This window comes from Ambystoma mexicanum, chromosome 11 (assembly GCF_040938575.1).
Source record: "Ambystoma mexicanum isolate Mex_15411 chromosome 11, UKY_AmexF1_1, whole genome shotgun sequence".
In the NCBI taxonomy this organism is placed as follows: Eukaryota; Metazoa; Chordata; class Amphibia; order Caudata; family Ambystomatidae; genus Ambystoma; species Ambystoma mexicanum.
Genome location: NC_090934.1, coordinates 739,531,712 through 739,557,830, shown reverse-complemented (window position 1 = coordinate 739,557,830; position 26,119 = coordinate 739,531,712). Strand labels below are relative to the sequence as shown.

Here is a 26,119-nt window from a genome sequence, read left to right as displayed (position 1 = left end):
TGTTCTAAGTGCAAGTTTGGAATTTCTGGATGCAAGGGACGTGGAAAGCTGTGTGTTGAAGCAAGTCCATGAGGGGGAGCCTTGGGTTCCACAATGTGCTTGTCATGGGTCATACGTCGGTTGCAGGGCATCTGATGTGTCGAGTAATGGTCATTGGAGGTGGCCAGATGGGGTAGGAAGGCCTGGAGGGGATTGGAGAATGCTAAAGTCAGGGGGAGCCTGAAGTAGGATAGTGTAAGGCAGTGACCTATGTAAATCAGTAAATTGATCAGGGCATTGAACATGGTAGTTGGTGGATGCATGGTAGTGACAACCCTTGAGCTAATAGTCTGTAGGTGGTGTGGTGATTGTAGGATTAGTGCAGAATAGGGGAGGACAGGTCATCTATAACATCTGAATAGGGGAGGACAGGTCAACTGTAACATCTGGCAGTGTGACAGGTTAGAGTAGTTTTGCAGGGTGCGGGGTAAGTGCCTCTGGCAGCTTTGCCCTTAGAGCAGTAAATGCCTCCTGTGCCCTGGCCATGTTTTCATGTGGCCTCTGGTTCACAGTAAGCAGAGCAACCAATCGCTTCCCCGATGGGGAGGTGAGAGAGGGCTTCTAGGCCCTGGCCCATGGTGGTAGAGAAGCTTCTTGCCAAATTCTACAATTTGGACTGTTCATGGCAAAATGTGAGGGGCATGCTTTGGCCAATGGCACATTAGTCAGAAGACATTTTTGGATGAGAGCCTCAGGATTCACACTATGTGCAGGTGAAGCTCCTGAATGTCCTTTGTCACACATAGCCTCTTCAGGGCTAAAACTGATGACTCCTTGCAGAGGTTCCAATCCTCCAAAACAACAGCAACATTTTTAGGTCTGGCTGTTCAACAACCTTAGTCCCACCTACCAAGGGCAAGGATTTAAGCCCTGTGCTCCCTATACCCATTGTGGGAGAGGTCAGATGCCCCCAGGTAGGCAATAAGCTTGCTGTTTACCCAGGGTTGGGGCAGAGGAGCTCCAAGTGGTGGAATTCCAGAGACTTCCTGAGTCCCCTCGACTACCCCATGTGCAGAGCCCCTTTGGAAGTCATTTCTTCCACAAGTCCCCAGTGGGATGGAGAATTTCCCAGTTCAGCATAGAATGGACTTGCACCATGTCCAATGCTTGGGCCTTATAGGTCTGTCATCCGGGTTATTGTCTACTTTTCATTCAACGCCCTCCAGACCATCCTCCTTCCAACTTGGCCTCAGGACCTCCTCCTTTTTGAGGAAGTTCATCCGTTTCTAGCGAATGGAGCAATCTAACTTGTACAGTGCTTGGAACGAGGCAAAGAATGGTGCTCAATGTACTTTCCTGTTCCGAAGGAGGTGTGTTTATTTCCTGGATCTGAGACTGCTGAATCTATACTTGGGCAAAGACAAGTGTAAGATGGTAACTCTAGCCAAGATCCTCCAAGCCGTATATCTGTAGGACGGGTTGGCGTCACTGGACCATCCAAATGTCTACTTCATGTAAAACACAGGAAGTACCAGAGTTTCACTGTGGGCCAATGTCATTACCAGTTCAGAGTCCTGCACTTCGGTCTTACTCATCCCACGGGTCGGGGATCCTCGGAATCCGGTTTCGGCAGGCCTGGGTCCTCTAAGGCTACCCGCTGCCAAGCCGAGGGGCCCGGGGGCCCTACCAGGCTGTCCTCAGAAGGGCGATCAGGCTCGTCCTCTTCTTCTACCCCAGGGGGTAAGGGATTGTCGAGTGGCACTTCCACGAGTGTGTCCTCAGCTAGATCCAGCATGGCTACTGGCACAGGTGCTGAGGGCTCCCAGCCTACTGGAGCTCGCTCCGAGGTCGTGAATCATGGGGTTTCGTCTTCCGGCCAGACGGCTGAGGGCTCAGTGGCTACCAGAGGGATCTCTGAGGTCAACAGTTAAGCCTCGGTGCAAGACCCAAGCTGTATCCTATCGTGTCTGAGGCCTCTCTTGGCTCAGGGTCTTTGTGCTCTCTCTACCAGGGCATGGTGCAAGACTTCAAAATGGCAGAGCAGCATGTGGAAAAGCCTACCCGGGAGGTGGCCATGTTGGATCCAGCTCAAAGCCTGTCAGTGCTTTCGCCCATCGAATGGGTTTTCCAAGATGATCCCAGCCCCATCCCCTCTGGAAGCGGCAGCTGATCCTATGGTGCAGGTGTCTGGTACCCTCAGGGCTACATTTACCCATCACAGCCATATGGCTACACGCACTAGGCGCCTCAACGCTTTGACCAGGAGCGGAGGTCCAGTGCCTTGGAGGGGCTGGCCCCTAGGGATCAGACTGCTTGTGAGGACCACTGTTTTGAGCCCTTCCTCCTCATACGTTCTCCTCAGATGAAGGGGCTCCTGAATGACATTGTGAAGGAGTTCATCCCACAGGTGACACTGCTTCGGCCTCCTCGTCGACAGCAGCACCTGCAAGGAAAAACAGAAGACAAGGTTAGACTTCGAAAAAACAGTCAGTTTAAGGTTGCGCTTTGCCATATTTTGCGCTTTCCTTAAACCATTACTTACCTGCTGTCGAACATTGCAGTAGCATCCATCCATCTTCCATCCGGCCACGTCACGCGTCTCACAGCTGCATGAGGCCGCATTTCCATCTAAGGGAAGAAAACGGCAGGCATAAATAGGAGCAACATATAAAGACATCAAACAGAATGAACAGCATCACAAGAGCTCAAGAAATACTTACCAATCATAAGGAGAAGCATAGTCGCAGCTGGACTGGACTAGTCCTTGTTAGGCAGAATCCTGTGCAGTTCCCTTAGGGAACACTGCAAAAAGATTAAGACTAAAGGAGTAAGCAGTAAACCCAATTGGTAGCAGACTGCACCACCCAGATTTACCTGGTAGCTGTGAACAGTCAGACCTCTCTCAAGAAGAGTAGGGCAGTATATAGAGTATACACAATAGGGCCAAAAACACAGTAGAGCAAACAAACACTGACCAGAGCTTTGTATAAAAGTATATATTTAAAACACACTTTAGGCAATATACCAGCACTCTAAATCAAAAGCAAGTTAAAACACAGTCAGGTAAAGTATACACACCTCCCTTGATAACTATTAGACAAGTCCGAGTTAAAACACCACGATTTGTTAAACAGATGTGAGCGCGTTACCTGATGGCACTCCAATAGTTCAGTTAAAGGGAGAGAAAAAGGCAGAGCATAGAAATAAAACAGGTCCCGACACTTAGTTCTCAGCAAGGGAATAAAGGCAGTATATACTGTAGAGCCAAAGTTCATAGGCCAGGCCCACTTTAAATGGAGCAAAGCGAAATGTGCCCAGGATCACACGGTTTAAAATGCACTAAAAGTCTTTGCAGAATGTTCAAAAGAGGTTGGGGCGGTTCAAGAAGGTAAAGTTATAAGGGCTGCGGCCAACCCAATTGGAAAGCCAAGGATTTAAGGGTCACCTTGGGCAAACCGAAAAAAGGGAGGCCAGGCAGGACACAGTACCTTAAAGAGAGAGGAAGCTCCAGTGGTGGCAGTTGTTCCTGGCAGTGGTTGCAGTTCGTGGTTTCGACCAGGGGAGGAGAGGATCTCGTCGAGGAGAAAACGTGGAGTCGTTGCACTGCACAGGGATGAAACCAGCCACAGAGTTTCGTCGGTAAAAGGTGCATTCCTTTTATTCGTGGTCAGAGTGGTGAAGCTTGGCTATCCGACCGTCGGGGTGCTTGGCACGGGCGATTCAACCAAGAGATGTCTTCGGAAGGCGAAAGGGGTGAACTGGTTGGTCTCACCAGCTCAGAGGAAGAAGACTCGTCCAGCAGAAGATCTTCTCTTGTCGTCGGGAAGGCAGTGAGGTTGTTGCAGCAGGGCTTCACCGGTGGTGTTGTTGCTGCAGATGGCTCTGCTTCTTCCGTCTTTGGATTCTTAGGTCCTGTGGCGACTTCTCAAGTTCCAGTCCCAAAGGCCCTGCTTTTATGCAGAGAAACCCCCATTCAAGAGCCTAGCTGTCACTCACACATGCTGGGCCAATCAGAATAGAGTGTAACTTGGGTTGCTAAGGCAACGCAGTCCAGGGTGCCAATTCACCTCCCCACACATCTTGTGGAACCCAGACAGAGTGGCACCATTTGGAGGGCTTCTGTGGAGAAGCCTGCCAAAAAGTGGAACAAAGGGCTTGACCTTGGTCAGAGTTACAGAGACGGACACGAACGCCATTTTAGACGAGTGTTCTGGCAAAAAGACCCAACCGTTAATTTAATATTAAATAAATAAACCAGCGGTACCTTTAACATTGCACCAAAAAGTGGTGCGTTTAAAATCGATGGGAAAATCCCATAGAGAATATTCCAGTGGAATATTTCGCGTGGTAACCACTGCCACCAGCCAGAAACTCGACAAGGGGGGACTGGACAGTGCCCCCTTGAAAACAGACCCAGGGGCAAGATAATTAACCCCTTCCAGTACTTCCACAATATGATGGTTTGTACTGGTTCTGTTCACAATTTAGGACTAGTAAAGTCAATGGTGACTTTACATGCCCTGGGAGACAGTAGTCAGTCCCAGAGTATGGAGTCTATGTTTGGGGGTCACATGACACCCCTGTGTTACTGCACTGAGGGTGCTGTGTAACACACACATAAAAAACTAGATGATACCCTATGGAGTAAAAAGAAAATGCCATCGCCCATAAGCACATACAAAGTCAAAGACATACCTCAAATCATGCCTAAAAGTGGGAGGAAAAGAGTCTCACTCTTAGCAGGAGTAAAAAACAAACCCCAAAAATCCAGCAAAGCTGCTGGGGGATTCACTAGGTTTGGGAAATTAGCCTTATAAGAGAATTCTCCCTAACAATCCTTATCAGGGATCAGTGAAGGAACTAGATCACATTCAACGAGCCCCTGCCAGAAGTAGTAGGACAGAGAGCTTATCTTCCATAATTCACAGGAGCAGTGTCACCACGTACCATCGCTCACAGCTTTTCTACTGAGGAAGAGGCCTGAAGGGGGTGATTCAAGTTCAGGGAGGGCTGCAACCGTGCCCCATCGCCTCCGCAGAGACCAGGTGAGCGTAACAGCCCTCCAGGAGTCTGAAGTGCTGGCAGTTGTCTTGGGTACAAACACACTACAATCCGTTCTGGCATTCCCCTACAGAAGGATGGCCTGCAGGTGGCCTGGAAAGTCTGGGAGGAGCCCAGAGCAAACACCCAGATGAACAAGAAGTTGGACATCAGGTTCAGGTTGACGGCCGGGGAGCCAATCCTCCTGCCCTCCTACCAGCAACCCCATTCCTCTGTGGTGGCAGCGGCCTTGTTGTATTCTAAACCATTGTCTTCGTTGTCTTCATCCATGGGAGCCGCCTTCAGTTGCCTCTGTAAGGAGGACAAGGTCCTTAAGTCCTTGGGAAGCATGGTTACTCCATCTCAGGGCTGCATCTCCATCAGGCCAACGTGGATGCCCTCTTGGCCGTGGCTAACCAGAAGCTGTGGTGGGAGCTCAGGGAATTCGGATAAACAAGCCTCCTTCAAGGCTGGTCTGGCGAATGCCAGGGCCATTGCACAGGACCTCACCTCTTGGGTCACCCCCATCGATACACCGCCAGCAGAGGGCTGTGCCTAGGGGTTGAGATGAGGATAGCGTGAACGCACCCCACAAAGTTTTCCTCTAATGTGAATCCTGGATCTGCTCCTAGAGGGTGTGGACCTCTTTCATTCGTCCATTGATGACGAGTTAATGAAAAAGAAAACCTCCAAGCAACCCGCCAAGTCCTTGGCCACCCTGACAAAACCAGGTCAGAAATCCTTCCCTCAACCACAGGGTAGGACAGAGTTCAAACCCTGTAGCTTTCTCCAGCCTCAAGGTTTTCAGAGACTGCAGTACTCGGCGGCCTGACAGGTTGCCCAGTGACAACAGGAGGAAGAAGCAGAGGAAGTTGTGTGGGTTTTTCTGCTCCCGCACCTCTGCCCCTGTCTCTGATGCCAAAAAGCAGTGACGTCAAGGTCTGGGAATACAGCTCAACTGTGGGGCGCCGTTTGGCTCTGTTCTAGGACACTTGGAAGTTGCTTTTTTTAGCAACCTGTGGATTCTATCAGTAGTCTCTACAGGCTTCAGTCTCCCTCTTCCTTTGCCTCTACCATTCTCACTTCCTTTTCTTCACATCGTGTCTCTGGCTCTTTTACGGGAGCTCCTTTTACTCTTGGAGATGTAGACGATAGAACCAGTTCCTCTTGTAGACAGGGACTTTGGTTACTATTCCAGGATTTTTGCGGTACCCAAGATCAACCAGGCTGGCTTGAGGGGTAGTCCTGGACCTGTCGTTTCTTAATCTCTTTACCGCTGGAATACTTACACGCAGATAGCTGAGTCTCTGTATGCAGGGTACTGGTTGTGTTTCCTGGACCTCAAGGATGCGTACCTGCATGTGCCCATCTATCAATCACATCAGAAGTTTCTCTGGGTCAGCATTATGTCGTACCACTTTCAGTACACAGTGCTGCCCTTTTTTTTTTTAAAAAACATATTTTTATTTTTTTCTGATGCAAAAATAAACATTAACACAATTATTTCTCCCAACTTCCCTCCCGCCCTCCCCGGAAGAGTGGGTCCTCCTCAGTTTTCAGTTCTGGAACATTTACGTACTGAACATGTCTGATATTTTAATGTTATGTGGACACCATTGATCCATGTAGTCTTGATTTCAAATATTCTAGGACTTGTCCCCATTCCTTCATGAACGTGTTGTTTTGGTCCTGGAGATGGTGCGTAATCTTTTCCATGGTCATTTGGGATCACACCTTTTGCAGCCAGGGGAATACCAGCGGCGGGTCTCGTTTCTTCCAACTTTGGGCTATCGTTGCCCAAGCCGCAATGACTAAACCCATGAAGCTCCTCCATTGTGCTTTGTGGAGTCTCTTGGCCTGTGGGTCTTTAAATCCGCACAACCACACTCTTTCCCCCATTTGGTCTGCCTCTGGGAACACTTTCTGGATTTCCAGTCGCACTTCCTTCCAGAAGCCCTGTACCCCCTGGCAGTCCCACCAGATATGCCTCCAAGTTCCTGCGTCCCGGCTCCCCCTCCAGCAGCGATCCGACATTGCCGGGTACATTGATTTGAGCCTCTCTGGGGTGTAGTGCCATTGTGTGGTTATTTTCAACCACATTTCTCTGGTTTGGACTGCCCTGGTGAGTTTTGGGATGCCCGCCCAGAGTTCTTCCCATTGCTGCCTGGTTATTTCTTCCCCCAGCGTGGCTTCCCATCTCCTCATGTATGCCCATTTTATTTCCTCTCCTTGTGTGTTAATGTGGGTATATAGGGTTGACACCAGTTTTTTGTCTCCTGGGTTGGAAATTATGTACTATTCGAATGGTGTAAGGTCCCTTGTGGCCGCCTGGAAGATCTCTGGTGTACTTAGCCAGTGTTTTAATTGCTCGTATCTATAGCGGTCGGTCTCTGTTAGTTTCCACATGTTTTTGCATTCCTTGAACGATCGTATTTCATTATCCTAGATCATTTCGCCTATTTTCCTGCATCCAGCTGTTTCCCATTTCTCAAAGGCGCCGAATTCCTGTCCCGGGGCAACTGAGGGTTTCAGCAGATTGGCGTGAAGGGGGCCAGTGGGGTGGTCATGATTCCCTTCCTGGTTTGGTCGTCCCATGCGTTGAGGGTGGCTTTCATGACCTCACTAACTCTGAGGTTCTGGTGTCTGTGTTGTTTATGTTTCCATAGTAGGTCCTCCAGGGGGGTCCTGGCCACTGCCCTGTCTTGTGTTGCCCAGATCGTCTGTTGGTCCCCCCCCAACCATTCCTTGAGGATCCAGAGTTGGGCTGCCTGATAATATTTTTTGAAGTGGGGGAGGGACATTCCGCCTGCCTAGGTAGGTGCCGTGAGAATGGCTCTGGAGATCCTCGGGGGTTTCCTATTCCACACGTATTGGGATATGGCTTTGGAGAGTGCTTTGAAGAAGGAGTTGGGGACTGTCACTGGGAGGGCATGGAAGTGGTAGAGCACCCTGGGGTGTATATTCATTTTTACTGCTTGGATTCTGCCCCACCATGAAATCCTAAGCGGGACCATCTTTCTAGATCCTGCCTGACTTTAGCCAGGAGATGTGTGTAGTTGTTCTTATAAATCATGTCTACTCTGTGTGTTAGCATCACCCCCAGGTATTTGATACCCTCTTCCACTATTTTTAGGCTTAGCATGCCTGCAACTGTTTCTGTTGTCTCCTTGTCTCCGGCAAGGTGCATAATCTCTGATTTATTCTTGTTAATCTTCAGGCCTGAGATCACCCTAAATTCCTCCAATATTTCTATGGATCTTGTCAGGGAGTTCACAGGGTCTTCCAGGGCCAATAGCATGTCGTCTGCTTATGCAATAACTTTATGTTGCCTACCCGCCATCTCGATCCCTCTTACCCCCACCATTTCCCTTATCTTGATTAGGAGAGGCTCCAAAAATATGGCATATAGCAGAGGTGATAGGGGGCATCCCTGTTTCGTCCCCCTCGTGAACTCCACCCTCCCAGTGACCTCTCCGTTTATTGCTATTCTTATCTATGGGGAGTTGTAGTTGGCCTTAACCATATTTATAAACTGCTCTCCGAACCCCATATGCTTCAACGTTTTAAGGAGGAAGGACCATTCAACCCGGTCAAAGGCCTTCTCGGCGTCTAGTGAAAGTAGGATTGCTGGTGTGTGGGAGATGCCCATTTTTTCTATAAGGTGGATGACTCTTCTTAGATTGTCGTGTGTTTGCCTACCTGGGATGAAGCCTGATTGATCTGTGTTTATTAGGGTCGGGAGGAGTGGTGATAGTCTGGCAGCCAGTACTCGAGTGTAGATTTTGGCATCCAGGTTTATTAGGGCTATCGGGCGGTATGAGGCCGGGAGAGTGGGATCTTTACCTTTTTTGTGGAACACAAGGACTTTTGCCTCATTCATGGAGAAAGTGACGTTCCCACTGTCCTTGAATGTGTTTAGAAGCCTCGTCAGGAATGGAACTAATGTGTCCGCATATTTTTTGTAAAATTGGGCCGTGAAGCCATCCGGGCCTGGTGCCTTTGACATGGGGAGGCCTGCTATTGCCCTGTGGACATCTTCCTCTGTAATCCTTGATTCTGAAGCCTGTTTGTCTTCTTCTGGTATTGTCTGAATGGGAATAGATTGCAGGAACTTGTCTTGTTTCTTTTCGTCCGGGTGTTCCGTTGCATATAGATCTTGGTAGAACGCCTTAAAGGCCCCCCCTATGTCCTTTGAGTTTGTATGAGGTATGCCTTGCGTATCCTTGATGTTCAAGATCGTCATTGCTTTCTGTTTTTCTCTAAGTTGTCTTGCTAGATATTTGTCCGCTTTGTTGGCCTTGATGTAGTGTCGTTGTTTTAAATATAGTAGGGAACTCTCTGCTTTTTTGTTGCGGAGCATCTCTAGTTGACCATGCACATGTTTCATTGCTTTCTTGAGAGTTCTTGTGGGATGGAGTGTTAGCTCCTCCTGTATGTATGTTGGTTTCTTTTCGAGCGTTCTTTCCCATTCTTGATGTTGTTTGTCTTTGGCTGCCTTTTGTGCTATGACATGTCCCCGGGTTACTGCCTTAAAGGCTTCCCATACTGTTCCCAGTGGAACTTCTCCATTGTCGTTTAGGTCCAAGTATTCCCTGATTTTGTCCCTTAGATCCTCTCCCTGCACCTGGTCCGTTAGAATGTCGGACGGCATTCTCCATCTCCAGAGACCTCTTCCCCTTCCGGGGGCCTGTACATCGAGCCATAACGGGGCGTGATCTGACAACGCTATCGCTCCCTTTTCGATATCCTGGATCCTACCCATCAGTCCCACCGACACCCAGAAATAGTCAATCCTTGACATCGTGTTGTGCACGTGCGAGTAGTATGTGAATCCTGCATCTTGTCCCCTTATTTCCCTCCAACCGTCTCGTAGTGTCATCTGTTCCATCCTTTGCTTTAATCGTTTGGAAGGGGTCCCATGTGCCTGCGTTCCCCCCGCACTCCTATCTATGTGAGGTTGCCAGGCCAAGTTCAATTCTCCACCCAGGATAATCTATCCCTTCGCAAATTCCTCCAGTTTCCCCAGAGTATCCCGGAGAAATCCATCCTGCCCAGTGTTCGGCGAGTATATTGCCGCTAGGGTGAGTCTATAGCCTTCTAAGGAGATATTAACAAATGCGAACCTCCCTTCCCTGTCTACTCGAGTGTCTATGAGGTTTGCCGTCAGACCCCCTTTCGCAGCAATCAGTACTCCTGCTCTTTTTTCCCCAGCATTCGCCTGCGCCCAGATCGTATATCCTCTGGGGTGCACTTTCTTTTTGTCCTGTGCCTTAATGTGTGTCTCCTGGAGGAGCAAAATGTCCGCCTTTTCCCTTCTCAGCAGGGCCTCCATTTTTTTCCTTTTCACCGGTGAGTTCAGCCCCCTTACATTTTGTGAGAAAATTCTGAGCTTCCCCATCTCTTCTACTCTGCTTGTACAATTATCGTTCCCGTATACTGTGATCCCTTCCCTCTTCTGGATTGTCCCCCACGCTGCTCCCCCCCCAACTTCCCAACTCCCCCCCCCCCCCAACTATTAACATGAATTCAACTTCGATCCCGAGGAGGGCCCAGGCACCTATGGTTGCTAGGGCGTTGCGCCTATCGCTCCCTGCCCTCTCATAGCTCGGGATTAACTGTGCGGGGGGTCCTAAACCCTGCTTCATCCTAGGGTACTTCCCTCCCATTCCCCCGCCGGGCCTCTTCTACTTGGTAATCTGAGGTTTTCTAGTTAATCTTCTTCTGCCCTCTCCCTTCAAGGGGGGACGAGCCGGTGGCCCAGTTTGATCATCTCTAGTGGTCTCCTGCTGGTTTCCCTGTTTTCCCCCAGCCATTTGCTTTCTTCTTTTGTCTAACCACCTCCCATCCTCTCAACCTTTTGTGGGTCTCCTTTTTCGTCCTGCTATCCCCTGTGTCCGTCTCTTCCATCTGCTTGTCCATTATATTGAGCCCCTCCTCGCAAGTAGTCACCCTTCTCTGCTTGCCCTCCCACTCGAATACTAGGCCGAATGGGAACGTCCATTTGTATCTGATTTCTTTCGCCACCAATTCCTTCACCAATGGGGCCATTTCCCTTCTTTTTAGTAGTGTTGCTGAGGCGAGATCTTGGTACAACTGTATTTCCACTCCATTCATCCTAATGTGGTCAAGCTGCCTCGCTTTCCTTAGGATCAGTTCCTTTTGTGGGTAAGAAGTGAGTGCTGCTAATACGTCCCTGGGTCTCTCCCCTGGGGCGCCAGTTCTTCTCGGACCCACCCTGTGGACTCTGTCTATCCCAATGTTCTCTGATTCTTGTTCTTCGATTATATCTCTGAACACCTCTTGTATCGCTGTTTTAAGGTCTTTGTCCGTCACCGATTTGGGCACATTCTTTATACGCATGTTGGATCCGCGGGAACGGTTCTCCAGGTCTTCACACTGGATTTCCAGGTTCTGGGTTAGCCTGATCAAGTGTTCTTGTGTTTCGCTGTTCTGTTTCGTTTCCTCTTCTATATTTTGTACGATTCTCTCTACTGTGTCTGTCCTTTCCTCCAGCTTGGCCACTTCTATTTTCAAGTCAAGTACCGCCTGCTTCATCTCGTTTTTCATGGAGGCAAATTGGTCCTGGACTGTGGACATAAACTTGTCCTGGAGATCCGCAAACCAGGCCTTCATATCATCCTTTCTCGAGGGGAGAGCGCTCTGGTTTGGGAGATACGTGTCGGAAGGGGGTTCTTCTCCTGACCTGTCTCTTGGGACTGCCTGGGCGTCTGAGGACCACATTTGTAGCAGACTTGTGTCCTGTTTGTGAGATTGCGATGTGGGTTGAGAGGGGGCCCCTTTCCCCTTTGCTTGTGACATCCTCCTTGATTGTAAGGGGGTGACTGGTGGTGGTGTGGTCCCCCACAGGGCTGCCGGAGTTTTCTTATCGGGGGGATTGTTGCCGCCTCCCCTACGTCCTCCTTGAGTGCGGGGGTGCCCTGAGTTATATTGGGGTCTTATTCCCCCTCTAGTGTCGTCATGGGACGGGGAACTCCCCGCACCCGGGCCGGCGTCTTGTGTATGTGCCCCCGCCTGATCGTGGCCATATGTGCCGGGGATTGTATAAGGAGGGGGGGGCGCTTGTGCGGGCGCGCTCAGCTCTGTTTCTCGATCTCCTCTCTTATGCCAGCAATGCCCGCCGCGCTGTGTCCGTGAGTGCCCGGATGGTACCTCCTCCTCCTCTCGTTCTTCGCCGCCGGAGTGTCGATCCCTGTGTGCCTCGCTGCTGTCAATGCGGCTGCTCGTGCTCTTCTCCCCCCGTCTGTGCCGTGCCGCCCACCGCACCTCACGCAGAAGGCATCCCGGCGGTGGTGCGGGGATTCTTCTTGGTGCCGGGCCGGTCCCATTGCTCTTTTCTCTGTGTCGGGATAGTAGGCGGCCCTCTCCCCAGGACTCTGTTCTTTCACGGGTCCGCCACAGTGCTGCCCTTTGACCTGAACTCAGCTCCTCATGTCTTCACGAATTTGATGAACTCAGTGGCAGGCCATCTCTGCTTGGATGGCCATCATTTATACTCCTTTTTTTTTTTGGACGACTGGCTGGTGTGAGAAACCTGAAGGTATCTCACCTGCTAGTCCCCAGGGATTTGTAATCCTGGTGGCCAGGACACAACAATTGCTTTTGGATCCAGTTACTGGGGGTGGACCAGTGTGGGAGCATCACCTGTATGAGGGGCCTTTGGAAGTGGAAGTGGGATACAGGATGGTGAGACGCAGTTTCCCCTTTCCTTAAACAACTTATCCCCATCCTACCATGTAGGATACCTAGGAACTCAATGCACCACCCCCACCCATTTCCCGACACAACCACTTTCTCATGGAAAGCTCACTGTGTGCGACACCGGACTAACACCAGAGCCATATACCGGACATGTCCCAATACAATGGTCAGGCCAGGTCAGGCAATTACTGATCATTACGCACACCTCACTTGCATCACACTTCCCCACACAGGTAAAAGACTGAGCACGAAAACACACTCTGAGCGATGCAAAACATACGAGGAAACAGCAGTTCCAAGATGGCAGTTTAATACAAGGAGAAAGACAGCAATACCACAGAGGGGTGCAAGGAGGGAAGTGCCTTTGACCTGTAAAGACAGTTACTTTCGTGAACCTTGGAAAGTAAGAAACATAAAACCAGGAACTACAGCTGATCAAACCTGCTCAGTGTATCTGAGGTACCCGGCGCTCTCCCGCATCGATAACCAGGGTGGGGTGGAGCGATTGCCGCCATGGTACTGTCGTTGGCTCCTACAACAAAGCAGCGTCAGTAAAGACACCACAGACGGTGAGTCGGAGAGACTGATACCAAACCAGCTTTGTTTTGAACCAGGGTTGCAAGTAGCAACATTGTATGACATGATGATATCTAAAGAGAACAGTGTGCGAGACGTATGTGATGAGCGACGCAAATATTATTGCAAACCAAAGGAGTAATTGAACTTTGGGAGGCCAAGAAAAGATACCATAGACAGAGTGGTCTGGCGCCACGTGGGTGCTCATTTGAAAGTCTGTTAGGTATCCAACTGAATGCCAAGTGTGTGAAAAGGGAATTTGAGATCGAAGTGGTCCTGCAACGGGTCAAGCTAAACCCTGTGCACATTCGAAAGTCTTCGATAGTTTAATGTAAAAGGAACTGCAATTGGTCCGAGCCCGGCTGAGGGAGACTAATTGGGTAAAAGAAAGGGATCTGCGTGCTGCTTAGGGGGATACAGGGTGAACTCGAGTCACCCGAGAAAGAATATTCTCTGAACATGGTAATAAGAGGATCTGAGTCCGGCATAGGGGGGATCCCTGAGTGAACACCCAAATTTAAAACTTGTAAAAGGAAAATAACTTTTGCAACTTGTTTTTGTACATCAGGCCCTCTGAATCGAGAAACTTTTTAAGAAGTAGAGAGACTTGGACACAGAAGGTACTGATACTGGTAATGGAACTGTGTCCTTGTGCCGCAGAAGCCAGAGTGTGTGCTTCTTTCTTTTTCATTACCACTACCCCACATTATTTGTGAATTAGCAGTAAGGATTGGCAATAGTTTTTTTTTTTTTTTTTTAGTGTAGGCCCTTTTCCACTAGGACTGCATTATTATTATTTGATGGTCGTAGCTTGCTCCCATCCGTACATTTAGATTTACATGGGTGTTAATCACACCCTTGCGAAAGTTCAATAAACACCCTTGAACTGCGGTCACTTGTGTCGGTCTTACTGTTGATACTATGCCATACACTGGTGAGGGTGAGGTGGTGCAAAGGGGTGGTGCACTCCTGCCAGAGATTGGTGTATATCCTTCATCAGCTGGGGTTTTCCCTCATCGGGAGGAAATCGGTTATGCCCGTCTCAGGAACTGGTTTTCCTAGCAGTGCAGTGGAAGACTACCGTTCAGCGGGTGTTCCTCACGTCCAAGAGGCTTATTTCCCCTCCGCAAGGCAGTAGTACTCTTTCTGACCAACTCGATCCCCTTGGCATGGTGGTTCCAGCACATTCTGGGCCTGATGGCCGGCTGCGTGCTCACTGTACAGCATGCTCACCTTGAGATGACTCTTCCAGCTCCACCTGACGGCCAATAGTGATCAGGAGATGGGGTTTCAGTCAGACAGGATCCCAATACCACCGCACCTGCTGCCCGATCTCCGCTGGTGGTTGATGGAGGGCAATGTTTCAGTGGGGGGCCCCTTCACCTGACCGGAGCCTGCCCTGGTGGTGATGACAGACTCCTCTTTCAGGTTGGGGGGGCTACTCTGAAGGGCTACATGATTCCTGGTGCTTTGTCCAGGACGGATGCCCTCCTGCATATGAATCTGCTCGAACTCGGGTCAGTGGGCCTGGCCCTCAAGGCGGTTTTGCCCCTCATCAGGGACAGGTCTGTTCTGGTCAGGACGGACAATTCTACTGCAATGTTTTACCTGAGCAAGCTGGATGGCACCCATTCCCTCTCCTCTTCATGGAGGCGGTATCGATCATGGAATGTGCCCTGATGGGAGGGGATTTGGATTTTGGCAGTCCACCTCCTGGGGGACAGCAATGCAGAAGTGGACTAGTTGAGTCGCTTGGGGTTCAACACCTACGAGTGGGAGTTGCACAACAACTCCTTTTTGCCCCTGTTCCAGCCTTGGTGGTTCGCAGACCTTTATTTGTTTGCATCCCTTCAGATTGACAAGTGCCCCCAGTTTGCTTTATGGGCTGGTCAGGGGTCACTGGGCGATGCCTTACAGATTTGATGGCACGGCTGCAGGTGTTGTGTTCCCGCCCACCCCTCTTCTGCAACGGACTCTCTGCCCGTTCCGGGCCTCTGTGGGTTGCAGCTTCATCCTGGTTGCCTCCCACTGGCCCTTGAGACCCTGGTTTTCGGGATTTGCTGCAGTTGTGCTCATAGGGCCCCGTTCATCTTCCGATCCCCAGTAGGGGCTTCCTGATGCAGCAGGGCAGAGCAGTGGAACATCCAGACCTGGCCAAACAGGCCCTGGAGGACTGGTTCCTGATCAGCTGAGACTTCAGCATGCTCAATTCTTAGATTTCAACTGGGACATCATTCAGCAGGCCAGGAGGCCCTCGAAAAAAGGTCCCACTATAAGCGCAAATGGACTAGGTTCTGCCTTTGGGCTCACAACAAGGGGCTGTACCCAGTCACCTGGCCTTTTGGATGACTTATTGGCTTTTTTCGGTGCACCTGGCTTGTTCTGGAGTCCAGGTTGATACTTACTACATGTATTTGGCAGCTATCAGGGCTTATAAGAATTCCCCTGAGCATGTGTTTTCGGCAGCCAACCAAGTGATTAAGGCCCGCCTTAAGGGGTTGTTTAGGCTTTTTCCTCTGGTGGATAGACATCCGGTCTGGGACCTCAATGCGGTTCTTCTGGCTTTGCAGCGCAAACCTTTCAAGCGGATGGCATCTGTGGACATCCGCTTGGTGGCACTAAAGACTATTTTATTGGTGTCTCTCACCTCTGCGCACACGGTTAGTGAGCTGCAGGCACGCTCTTCGTGCGATCCCTTCACCACGTTTCACAAAGACAAGGTCACCTTGCACACTCGCACAAATTTCTTGCCCAAGTTGGTCTCTCCATTTCATCAATTCCTTGGACCTCAAAAGGGTCTTCAAGTTTTATCTCTCTCAGACAAGCATTGTTAGTGACTTTTAAGGGCTCCTCCCCTGGCTCTCAGGCTTCCATCGCCCGTTAGACAGTTCAGGCCATTTTGGAGGCGTATATGGCCATGCGCAAACCTGTTCCTGAGGGGGATTCATGCTCATGCGATCAGAGCCAAGACCACGTCCATCGCGTTTCAGAGACACACATCACAGCTCCACCCTATCTTTCTTGTTCGGTGCAATCACCCACAAGGATGGAGGAAAGGGGACAGGACGTATGAGTAATTAAAGTTACTCACTTTAGTGACTGGTGTACTCGTAGTCCGTAGTCCCCTTTCCTTCGTACGTCCCACACACCTTCCCCCGGTAGTATGCCAAAGGCTAATATGTAGAAGTTTAGCCAGGTATCTACCCGTCCAATGTGCTCAAAGGGGACTGAGGTGAGGCGTCGGAGGGCGGGGCCTCAGCAGGGCGTTCCCGAGGCTGCGCCCCTGCACACTATACTACATTTAAGGGGGAAGCTCAATATTTCGCTGCCAAAGGTTCTGGTACCGTCCCCATGTTGGGGTACGCCCACAAGGATGGAGGAAAGGGGACTATGGACTATGAGTACTCTAGTCACTACGGTGAGTAACTTTAATTTCTTAGGCACCCAGGATTTTCACCAAGCTGCTGGCAGTGGTGGTGGATCGTCTCAGGAGAGAAGGCTTTCCTTTCTTGATTGACCTGAACTACTGGCTCGTTCGAGCTGGCTCCCCAGACTAGGCATTGGCTCATCTGTTCCGCAAGTGTGGCCTGTTGCACAGTTTGTGCTTTTCCCTGAACTTCTAAAAGTATCATGTTTCACTGTAGTCTAGTTTATCAGTGCAGTTTTGGACACTTGCCCGGGCAGAGACTCTTCCCCCCCCTCCCCCCCTCCTTTGAGAACAGAGTGGTGAACATCTCTCTGATGGAGCAAGCCATCCACTCCCAGGGACATGCTCTCTAATCAGGTTTCCTGCACTTGCTGGGTCTCATAGCTTCCTGCATTCTGGTGGTCCTGTAGGCCTGATTACACATGGAACCAGTTCAGTGGCTTCTTCATCAATTTCAGGGGCACACGTCCGATTTTATTCTGGAATGACTTCTCATAAGACCTTGCATGGTTGTCCCAGCGAGAACACCTGTTAAAGGGAGTGTTGCTTCAGTAAACATTGCCTCAAGTAACAGTGGTCACCTGTGTGTCTTTGAAGATTTGGGGCATTCGTCTGTCGTGTCTGATGAGAGGAGTATGTCTCCTTCAGAGTCTCGGGAGCACAAAAATCTGCTGAAATAGAGGGCGATAAGTCTGGCCTTGCTTGCCTTCTTTCTTTTTGTTTTGCATAGGACAAGTCTGTATTGATCCTAATGGGACAACACAGGTGCCATGCACCACCTCAATAGAGCTGGTGTGGGGTCCTTCTGCTATGCAGAGAAGTAATGTTATGGTGGTTCTGGGCTCTGGAGAGTGATGTCTCTCTGACAGAGTCTCACCTTGCCGGAAAGGAGTATGTCTCTGTGGATGCCATGAGCAGCCAGTCTTCGGCCCCCCATGAGTGGAAGCTATGCCAGGAAATCCTGGTGGAGATTTATTCCCACTGATTAATTCCTCAAGTAGGCCTCTTCACTTCGATTGGCAACAGGAAGTGTTGGGCGTGCTCCTAAAGGGATTTCCTTAGCAGGGAGCTCTGGGGGATGTATTGATGTATGTTCGCCCTCCAACATGTGTTCCTTCTGGTCCCTCTCATGCTGCTCGTTCTCAGGAGACCACGCCTGTAAAGGTCCACTTTGATCACTCAGGACTGGGCTCTGAGAATGTCTTACTCAGAGTTGCTGGACATGTCCATTTACCTTCTCTGGCACTTTCTGATGTGAGTGGATTTGCTCTTCCAGATGGAAGGAGAGGTCTTCGACCCGAACCTCAGCAGCCTGAAGCTTTGTGCTTGGCTACTAATAGACTGAGATACAGGGTGTGGAACTTTTTCGTATGTTGTCTTGGATGTGCTTCACTCAGCTCAGAGGCCCGCTGCCAAGACTGTTTATGCCTGCAGATTACATCAGTTCTCCGGTTGGTGCTGAAAGAGGGCTCTGGACCCTTTATCATGTCCAATATAGTCTGTTTTGGATTTATTTGCTGTCTTTTGCCTGATTTAGGCCTGCTGATTGGCACTGTGAAGGTGTACCTGACCTCCATCTTGGTCTTTAAAGGACCACGAAGCAGGGCTTTCTTTACAATTCTTACTGTTAGGCAATTATTTCAGGGATTGTGCAATCAGTTTCCACCATGCCAGTTTGTGGTTCTGGTGTGGGATTTGAATTTGGTTTTTTACATTTCTCATGGGTGCTCTGCTTGAACCCCTGCATTCATGTACTTGGATTGCTCACCTTTAAGGTGATTGTCTTGGTTGCCCATAGTTCCACAGGGTGGCTGAGTGAGCTCCAGGTGTTATCGGCTAACCCTTTATTTTTGGTTTTCTCAAAAGAAAAGGTGGCATTGAGAGTGAGACCTTCATTTCTTCCGAAGGTGGTCTTAGATTTCTATCTACCTCCAGTGTTTTTCCACTCTTCCAAGGCAGAGGAGCAATTCCATTGGCTGGTCCTGCTGCAGGCTGTCAGCTACTATGTCTACCGGACGAGGGACATCAGAAAAGATGTCCAACTTTTTATGGGATATGCTGGTGCTCCTGCTGGCAGGGCTGGACCTAAAACAACCCAGTCAAGATCGATCATTCTCTGCATCTTGAAATGCTATGATCTGACTGGGAAAGATGTGCCTGGTGATCTTGGGGCTCATTCTACCAGAGGTTTGGCTCCACCTCTGCCTTGCATCAGGGAGGGTGGCCCCTGCCGTGGACATTTCCCAGGACATTTCCCAGGACATTTCCCAAGCGCCTATGTGGGATTCTTTGCATACTTTTGTCCAACATTATTGCTTGGATTCCCTTTCAGGGCAGGATGGTCCTCTTGAGATTTCTGGTTTAGGTGGAGTCCACTTGCTCTCTCCTTCCTCCTCCAGCTCCACATACTGCTATGGGACTCTGTCATAGATGGGTAGTGTAGGGTAGGGTCTTTTCCCCCAAAGTAGTATTGCCAGTAATTACTACCACCGTTTCATTCCAAGCAATGCAGTCTGACAGAGAAATTGTAGTACTGCTCCATTTAAATTATTGTAGCCTTGTGGAGAAGCGCTTGTCCTGCAAAATTCAAAATATGACCTGTCCTGAAGTTAAATACTTTACAGTCCCCTTCTACCTACTGCACTAATGGATGAGTGTAAGTGTATACATCCATGAGTAGATGCATGTGTGTGCCGTTGCTTCCTGAAGACCTGTTTGAATTAACTAATTATGGCAAATGTGCATGGACACCCATTTTCCTAATGACTGCATCTGTTAACTGTAGTAGCCATTGTACTCTATGGGCAAAACTGTAGAGAAAGAGACCTTTTACGTCTACTATACTGTGCTATTAAGAAATACAGTGTATATGCCTGAACACTGTTTTTTTAAATACACATCTGCACATTCTGCACATAAAAGCACTCCAAAGATATACACAACACAAGCTCAATTTAACTGCAGTTATACCGAAACAAATTGTAAATTAATTTTAAAGTGTCCTGGGAAATGTATATATTCATGCATACACTGAATGGGAAGTAATATTTCTTAAATTATCTCAAAATACTTTGAAAGCCTCCTTGAAATGCTTCACCTGTCTCCAAGAAGTGCCCTAACCAGACCCCCCACCAGAAAAGAGGTCATTTGTGAACTACCCTTTATATTTGTTTGTTACAAAGTGCTTTTTTAAATAAAATATGTGGTATCTTTGAACCGTTTGTCATTTGTAAAAATAATTTTGATTTTCAGATCACAATTCGCCTTGGCAGAGCGCTGAAGAAAGGGGAATACCGTGTCAAAGTGTTCCAGCTTTTATTTAATGAGCCTGAGGTAGACTGTTGTCCTTTATCTTGCTTTAATTTTTAACAGAGTTGTAACAAATCACGCACCAATGTTTTCTTGAGCTTGATCTTTTTCATTCATTCCTCATTTGAACGTGTAAGATGATAGTGTGTGTCGACAAAGAAGCAGTTAATGCTAATGGGGAAATTCCATCGTAATGCTAATGGGGAAATTCCGTCGTATCTATTACACATTTCCAAAGTGTCTAAACAACTTCTATAGGGCTATATTTTTAGTTTTGTCTGAACAGTGGCTCACTTACTTGGTGCAAAACAAATCCTGTTGAATTTGCTCACAGTATGGTAAAGTTAAAGCAGCTTGGCCTGATGTTTTCCTCCTGTTGAACATTCCTCCAACAAGGTTTGTTGTTTTCCTGTCCCTGACATGGCAGCAACAGGCACACCCTGGTAGGCTGTCTATTCCTGGCAAACTCCCTCCTACGACAAAGAGCAACAGAATTCGAAAATTAAAGAATTATCTGTCAAATCTAAATGTGTTCCAATTTTTCCAAAAGACAACCTAATTGATACATTTCACCAGGCTGTAATCAACGACTCCACTGCATGGAGGATACTTCCAAAAAACGGGAAAACCACAAACATAAGCTGTCTACATCCGAACAACTGGTGTTACGCAAATTAATGACCATAGATTCACTCATTCTCAAAGAAGGGGACAAAGGGGGTAATGTTGTACTGAGGGACAAGCAATATTATATCAGTATGGGACTAGAACATCTCCATTCCCCCGGTTGCTATGAACAACTACCAGCTAACCCCTTACCTCACCTTCGCCAAACAGTAACCTCATTAATCAATGAGTGGCAATCTTTAGGATTACTTACTGATGTAGAAAAACAATTCCTAACTGTAAATGGACCCATCATGCCAACTGCATACTTCCTGCCCAAAATACATAAACAATTCACTAAGATTCCCGAAGGCAGGCCAATCCTAAGCGGTGGAGGCGGCATCATGGAACCCATTTCCATTTATATTAATGAATGTCTGTCACCCCTAGTGATCACGATTCCAACTTGCTTACGTGACACCATGCATATTTTGCAAATCCTTTCTGAATTATAAGTCATACCAGGGATGCTGCTGGTTACGCTTGATGTTAAAGCATTATATACTTCAATTAACCACACTCAAGCTATTGCAAGCATTGACTGTATTTACCGCCAACATCCTGCATCCTTTTTTGAACACATCACAATGATCAAAGAAATGTGAGCTTGTGCCTTATCTAACAATGTTTTTCTTTTTAACAACTGTTACTACAAACAGAGAATCGGGGTGGCTATGGGTGCTAGCTATGCCCCGGCACTTGCCAACATTTTTATGCACCACTTCGAGGACAAATATGCACTGCTTGATAATAAGTTTGTTCAATTTATTTATATTTGGAAACGTTATATTGATGACATGATTCTGATTTGGATAGGTACTGTGGAATGCTTGAATGAATTTGACAATTACTTGAACCATAATGATTGGGGTATCCAATTCACTTACGAGTGCAGTAGTTCAAGCATTAATTTCTTGGATTTGTCAATTAGTTTGCAGGACAACGCAATTGTGGCTAAAACATTTCGAAAGGCTACTGCAGTCATTGCAATTTTACATGCATCTAGCTGCCATAAAAAAAATCTGTCATTACCAACATACCGAAAGGTGAATTCATTAGAGCACGAAGAAGTTGTCCTAACGATAATGACTTTTTGCAAGAATGTACATTTTTACGACACAAATTTAAAGGTTACGACCCAGGCACGGTATTGAAAGCTGAACGTACTGCCCAAAGCATGAAGAGGGTTGATCTACTCACACCAAAAACAAGGTCTAATTCTAGCCATACTAATAAATTAAAACTTATTACACGCTACAATTCAGATAGCTCTAATTTATATAAAATTGTGCAACGTCATTGGCATTTGCTCCAGCTTGACCAAGAGATAGCGCCATGGTTGGATGCGTCTCCGAATGTTATTTACAGCAAGGCAAGCAATCCCAAAAACTTGGTTTCCCCTTCATTTATGCCTAGCCAGCAACCAGCTACAACTTGGCTTAGTCAGAATACTAATCATGGGTTTCACAAATGTGGTAAATGCTGTATGTGTTGCTATGCATTAGAGGTTTCCCAAATAGATTTTGGTAAATTGGGATTTTTTTTTAAAACATATTTTTATTGATTTACAACATAATCAATTTGCAAATTTCCAAAAACCCTACCCCACTGACCCCCCCCCCCCCCGGCCTCCCCACCGGAAGAGTAATTCATTGTTCTTTTGATTCTCAGGACTGATTAAGAGGAGAATAAGTCTGAAAGTTTAATGTTATGTGGACACCATTGTGCCATATAGTCCGATTGCAGGTATTCCAAACCCCCCCCCCCCAATTCCTTCAGGAACGATCCGCCCGAGCCCTGCAGTTGGTGTGTTATCTTTTCCATGGCAATTTGTGACCAGATCTTCTGCAGCCACTTGAAGATTAATGGTGGATCCTGCTTCTTCCAGTTCAGTGCAATTGTGGCCCAGGCTGCGATCAACAGGCCCATGAAGCTGTGCCATTGTGCTTTACTGTACCCCTTGGCCTGTTGCTCTTTCCACCCAAACAACCACACTTTCTCCCCCAGCTGGTCTGCCTCAGGGAACATCCTCTTCATTTCAGAAATCATTTCTTTCCAGAAACCCTTGACCCCCTGACAGTCACACCATATATGCCTCCAGGTGCCGGGTTCTGGGCAGCCCCTCCAGCAGCGATCGGAATAGTGCTCAAACATGGCGTTAAGTCTCTCTGGTGTGTAGTGCCATTGAATAACTATTTTTATCCACAATTCCCGAGTCTGCGCTGCTCGTGTGAATTTAGAGATATCCGCCCAGAGTTCCTGCCACTGGTGTCTTGATATTTCTTCCCCTAATGTTTTATCCCATCTTTTCATGTAGGCCCATTTAATGTTCTCGTCTTGTGCATTGATAAAGTGGTAAAGTGAGGGGACTAGCTTCTTATCACCGGCATTAGTTAAGAGGAATCTTTCAAAGTCCGTCAGATTCCTGGTGGCCGCCCCAGCAACCTCCGGCGTGGACAACCAGTGCCTGAGTTGCTCATATCTGTACCTATCCACCGAGGTGAGGTTCCACAGCGTTGTGCATTCCGTGAATGATCTCGCTACAGTGCCATGAAACATTTCTCCTGTTTTCCTACAGCCAGCGGCTTCCCATTTCTCAAAGGCCCCCTGTTCTTGTCCAGGTGGAAATTGGGGGTTTCGGCAGATTGGCGTGAATGGGGCCGTTACTGTAGTCATTTTACCTTTTCTGACCTGTTCATCCCAGGCATCCAATGTGGATCTCATGATCTCGCTAATGCGAAGGTTTGGATGCCTGTGTTGCTTAAGTTTCCATAGCACCTCTTCCAGCGGGGTTCTGGCAACCGCCCTATCTTGGAATACCCAGATTGTCCGTTGGTCATCCCCTAACCATTCTTTCAGCACCCACAGTCGGGCCGCATGATAATAATTTTTGAAGTGGGGAAGTGAGAGTCCTCCCTTCCTGGGGTGTGCTGTGAGAACAGCTCTTGCGACCCTCGGGGGCTTCCTGTTCCATATAAATGATGAGATGGCCTGAGCAAGGGACTTGAAAAAAGTGTTTGGGATTGAAACCAGGAGAGTGTGAAAGTAATGCAACAATTTGGGAAGGGTGTTAGTTTTCACCGATTGGATTCTCCCCCATCAAGAGATAATCGACAGATTCCATCTTTCTAGATCGTTCTGAACTCTTGCGAGTAGTGGGGGTAGTTCCCTTTGTACACAGCATTCACCCTGCGAGTAAGTATAATCCCCAGATATTTGATTCCCACTGCCACAATCTTCAAGCCTAAATGGCCTGCATCCCTCTCCAAATCCTCCCCATTCCCCTCTAAGTGCAGGATTTCCGATTTATTCCTATTCACTTTTAAGCCTGATAGTTTGCCAAATGCCTCGAGCAGCTGCAGCGCGCCAGGCAGCGATTTCCCCGGGTCCTCTAGTGCCAGTAGCATATCATCTGCATAGGCTATGACCTTATGCTGTCTACCTGCCATTTCTATCCCGCTAATGTAACAAGCCTCCCTGATTTGGATTAGAAGTGGTTCCAGAAAAATAGCATATAGGAGGGGGGATAACGGGCAACCTTGTTTAGTACCCCTCGTGATCGGAATCTTTTCCATAACTTCCCCATTTACCGCTATTCTTATCGAGGGGGAGTTGTAATTTGCCTTGACCATGTTTATAAAGTGGTTCCCGAATCCCATGTGTTCTAGGGTTTTGAAGAGAAAAGACCATTCCACTCTATCGAAAGCCTTTTCGGCGTCCAGTGTTAGAAGTATTGCCGGCGTGTGAGTAATGCCTGCCTTTTCTATTAGATGAATTACCCTTCTAATTTTGTCGTGAGTTTGTCTGCCCGGAATAAAGCCTGATTGATCTGGGAATATTAGTGTGGGGAGTAAAGGAGAGAGTTGAGCTGCCAGAATTTTTGTGTAGAGTTTGGAATATAGGTTTATCAAAGCAATAGGTCTGTATGAGCCGGGAAGGGAGCGGTCCTTACCAGGCTTGTGGAAAACCAACACCTTAGCTTCATTCATGGATGGGTAACATTACCGCTTCCCTTAAAAGTGTTAAACAGTATCGTCAGCAGTGGGACGAGGATGTTCGCATATTTTTTATAGAAGGGTGCCGTGAAGCCGTCCGGTACTGGCGTCTTATTATTCGGGAGGTCTGCTATTGCTTTTTTCACTTCCTCCTCCGAAATCGGAGTATCCAACGCATATTTGGCTTCTTCAGAAATTTTTGGTATGGGGCGGGACCGTAGAAAGCCCTCCTGATCTTCCTCGTTAGGGTGTTCCATTGCGTATACATCACAATAGAATAGATTGAATACTTCCCCCCAATGTCTTTGAAACATGTTGGGGTCTCTCCCTGTGAGTTTTTGATGTTTAAGATGGTTCTCGATTTTTGCCTTGCCGCTAACTGCCTAGCTAGTTATCTGTCAGCCTTGTTAGCTTTAATTTAATAGTTTTGCTTTAGGAATAGGAGGGATTTCTCTGCTTTTTTTGTTACGGAGGAGATCTAATTGTCTCTGTGTGTGTCTAAGCGCTTTCTTAAGTTCCCTGGTGGGACGTAACATTAGTTCCTCTCGGATGTCTGACAGTTTTTTCTCAAGCTCACCTTCCCATGCATACCTCTGTTTATCCCTGGAAGCCTTGAAGGCGATCATATGCCCTCTTAATACTGCCTTAAACGCCTCCCATACTGTACCCATTGGGACATCCCCCTTATCATAATGTTCGAAGTATTCTATTATTTTATCCCTTAATGCCTCTCCTGCGACCGGATCCTTAAGAAGGTCCTGCGGGAGCTTCCAGCACCAAAGCCGCCCTCCTCTATCTGGGGTCTGTAATTCCAGCCAAAGCGGGGTGTGGTCTGACAGTGAAACGGAACCCAGTGCAACCCCCTGGACCTTACCCAACAGCCCCACGAGACCCAAAAATAGTCGATTCTCGACATCGTATTATGTACTTGCGAGTAATACGTATAGCCATCAGTTTGACCATTCAACTCCCTCCATACATCACAGAGCGCCATATGTGCCATCTTCTGTTTGAGGCAGCTAGACGGAGCACCCTGATGGTGGGGACCCCCTGCACTCCTGTCTAACTGCGGGTCCCATGCCATGTTCAGATCTCACCCCATTATTATTTCTCCCTTTGCAAATCCCTCCAACCGCCCCAATGTATCCCGCAGGAATCCGTCTTGGCCCGTGTTTGGTGCATAAATAGATGCCAGTGTCAGCATACGGCCGTCCATCTTGAGGTTGGCGAAGGAATAGCTCCCATCCTTGTCGGTCTGCTTGTCTACGATATGCGCCTCCATGCCCCCTTTGATAGCGATCATTACCCCAGCTCTTTTCCCCTCCGCGTTGCATTGTACCACTACCTTGTATCCTCTAAGACATATCCTCCCCCTATCCTGTGCTTTGATGTGAGTTTCCTGTAGCAG

General features: G+C 48.3%; 1 protein-coding gene across 3 annotated transcripts in view; it reads left to right on the top strand.

Moving 5' to 3' along the window:
* Positions 1–26,119, top strand: part of USP47 (ubiquitin specific peptidase 47) — a 2,970,466-nt gene that overhangs the window by 2,531,786 nt on the left and 412,561 nt on the right. For 2 of the 3 annotated variants that reach the window (XM_069623643.1, XM_069623642.1), the window contains one exon: positions 19,994–20,074. The exons of the other annotated variant lie outside the window; for it this stretch is intronic. In XM_069623643.1, coding sequence (XP_069479744.1) covers positions 19,994–20,074 — 81 coding nt within the window. The remainder of the gene's footprint in view (positions 1–19,993; positions 20,075–26,119) is intronic. 3 annotated transcript variants of the gene reach the window in all.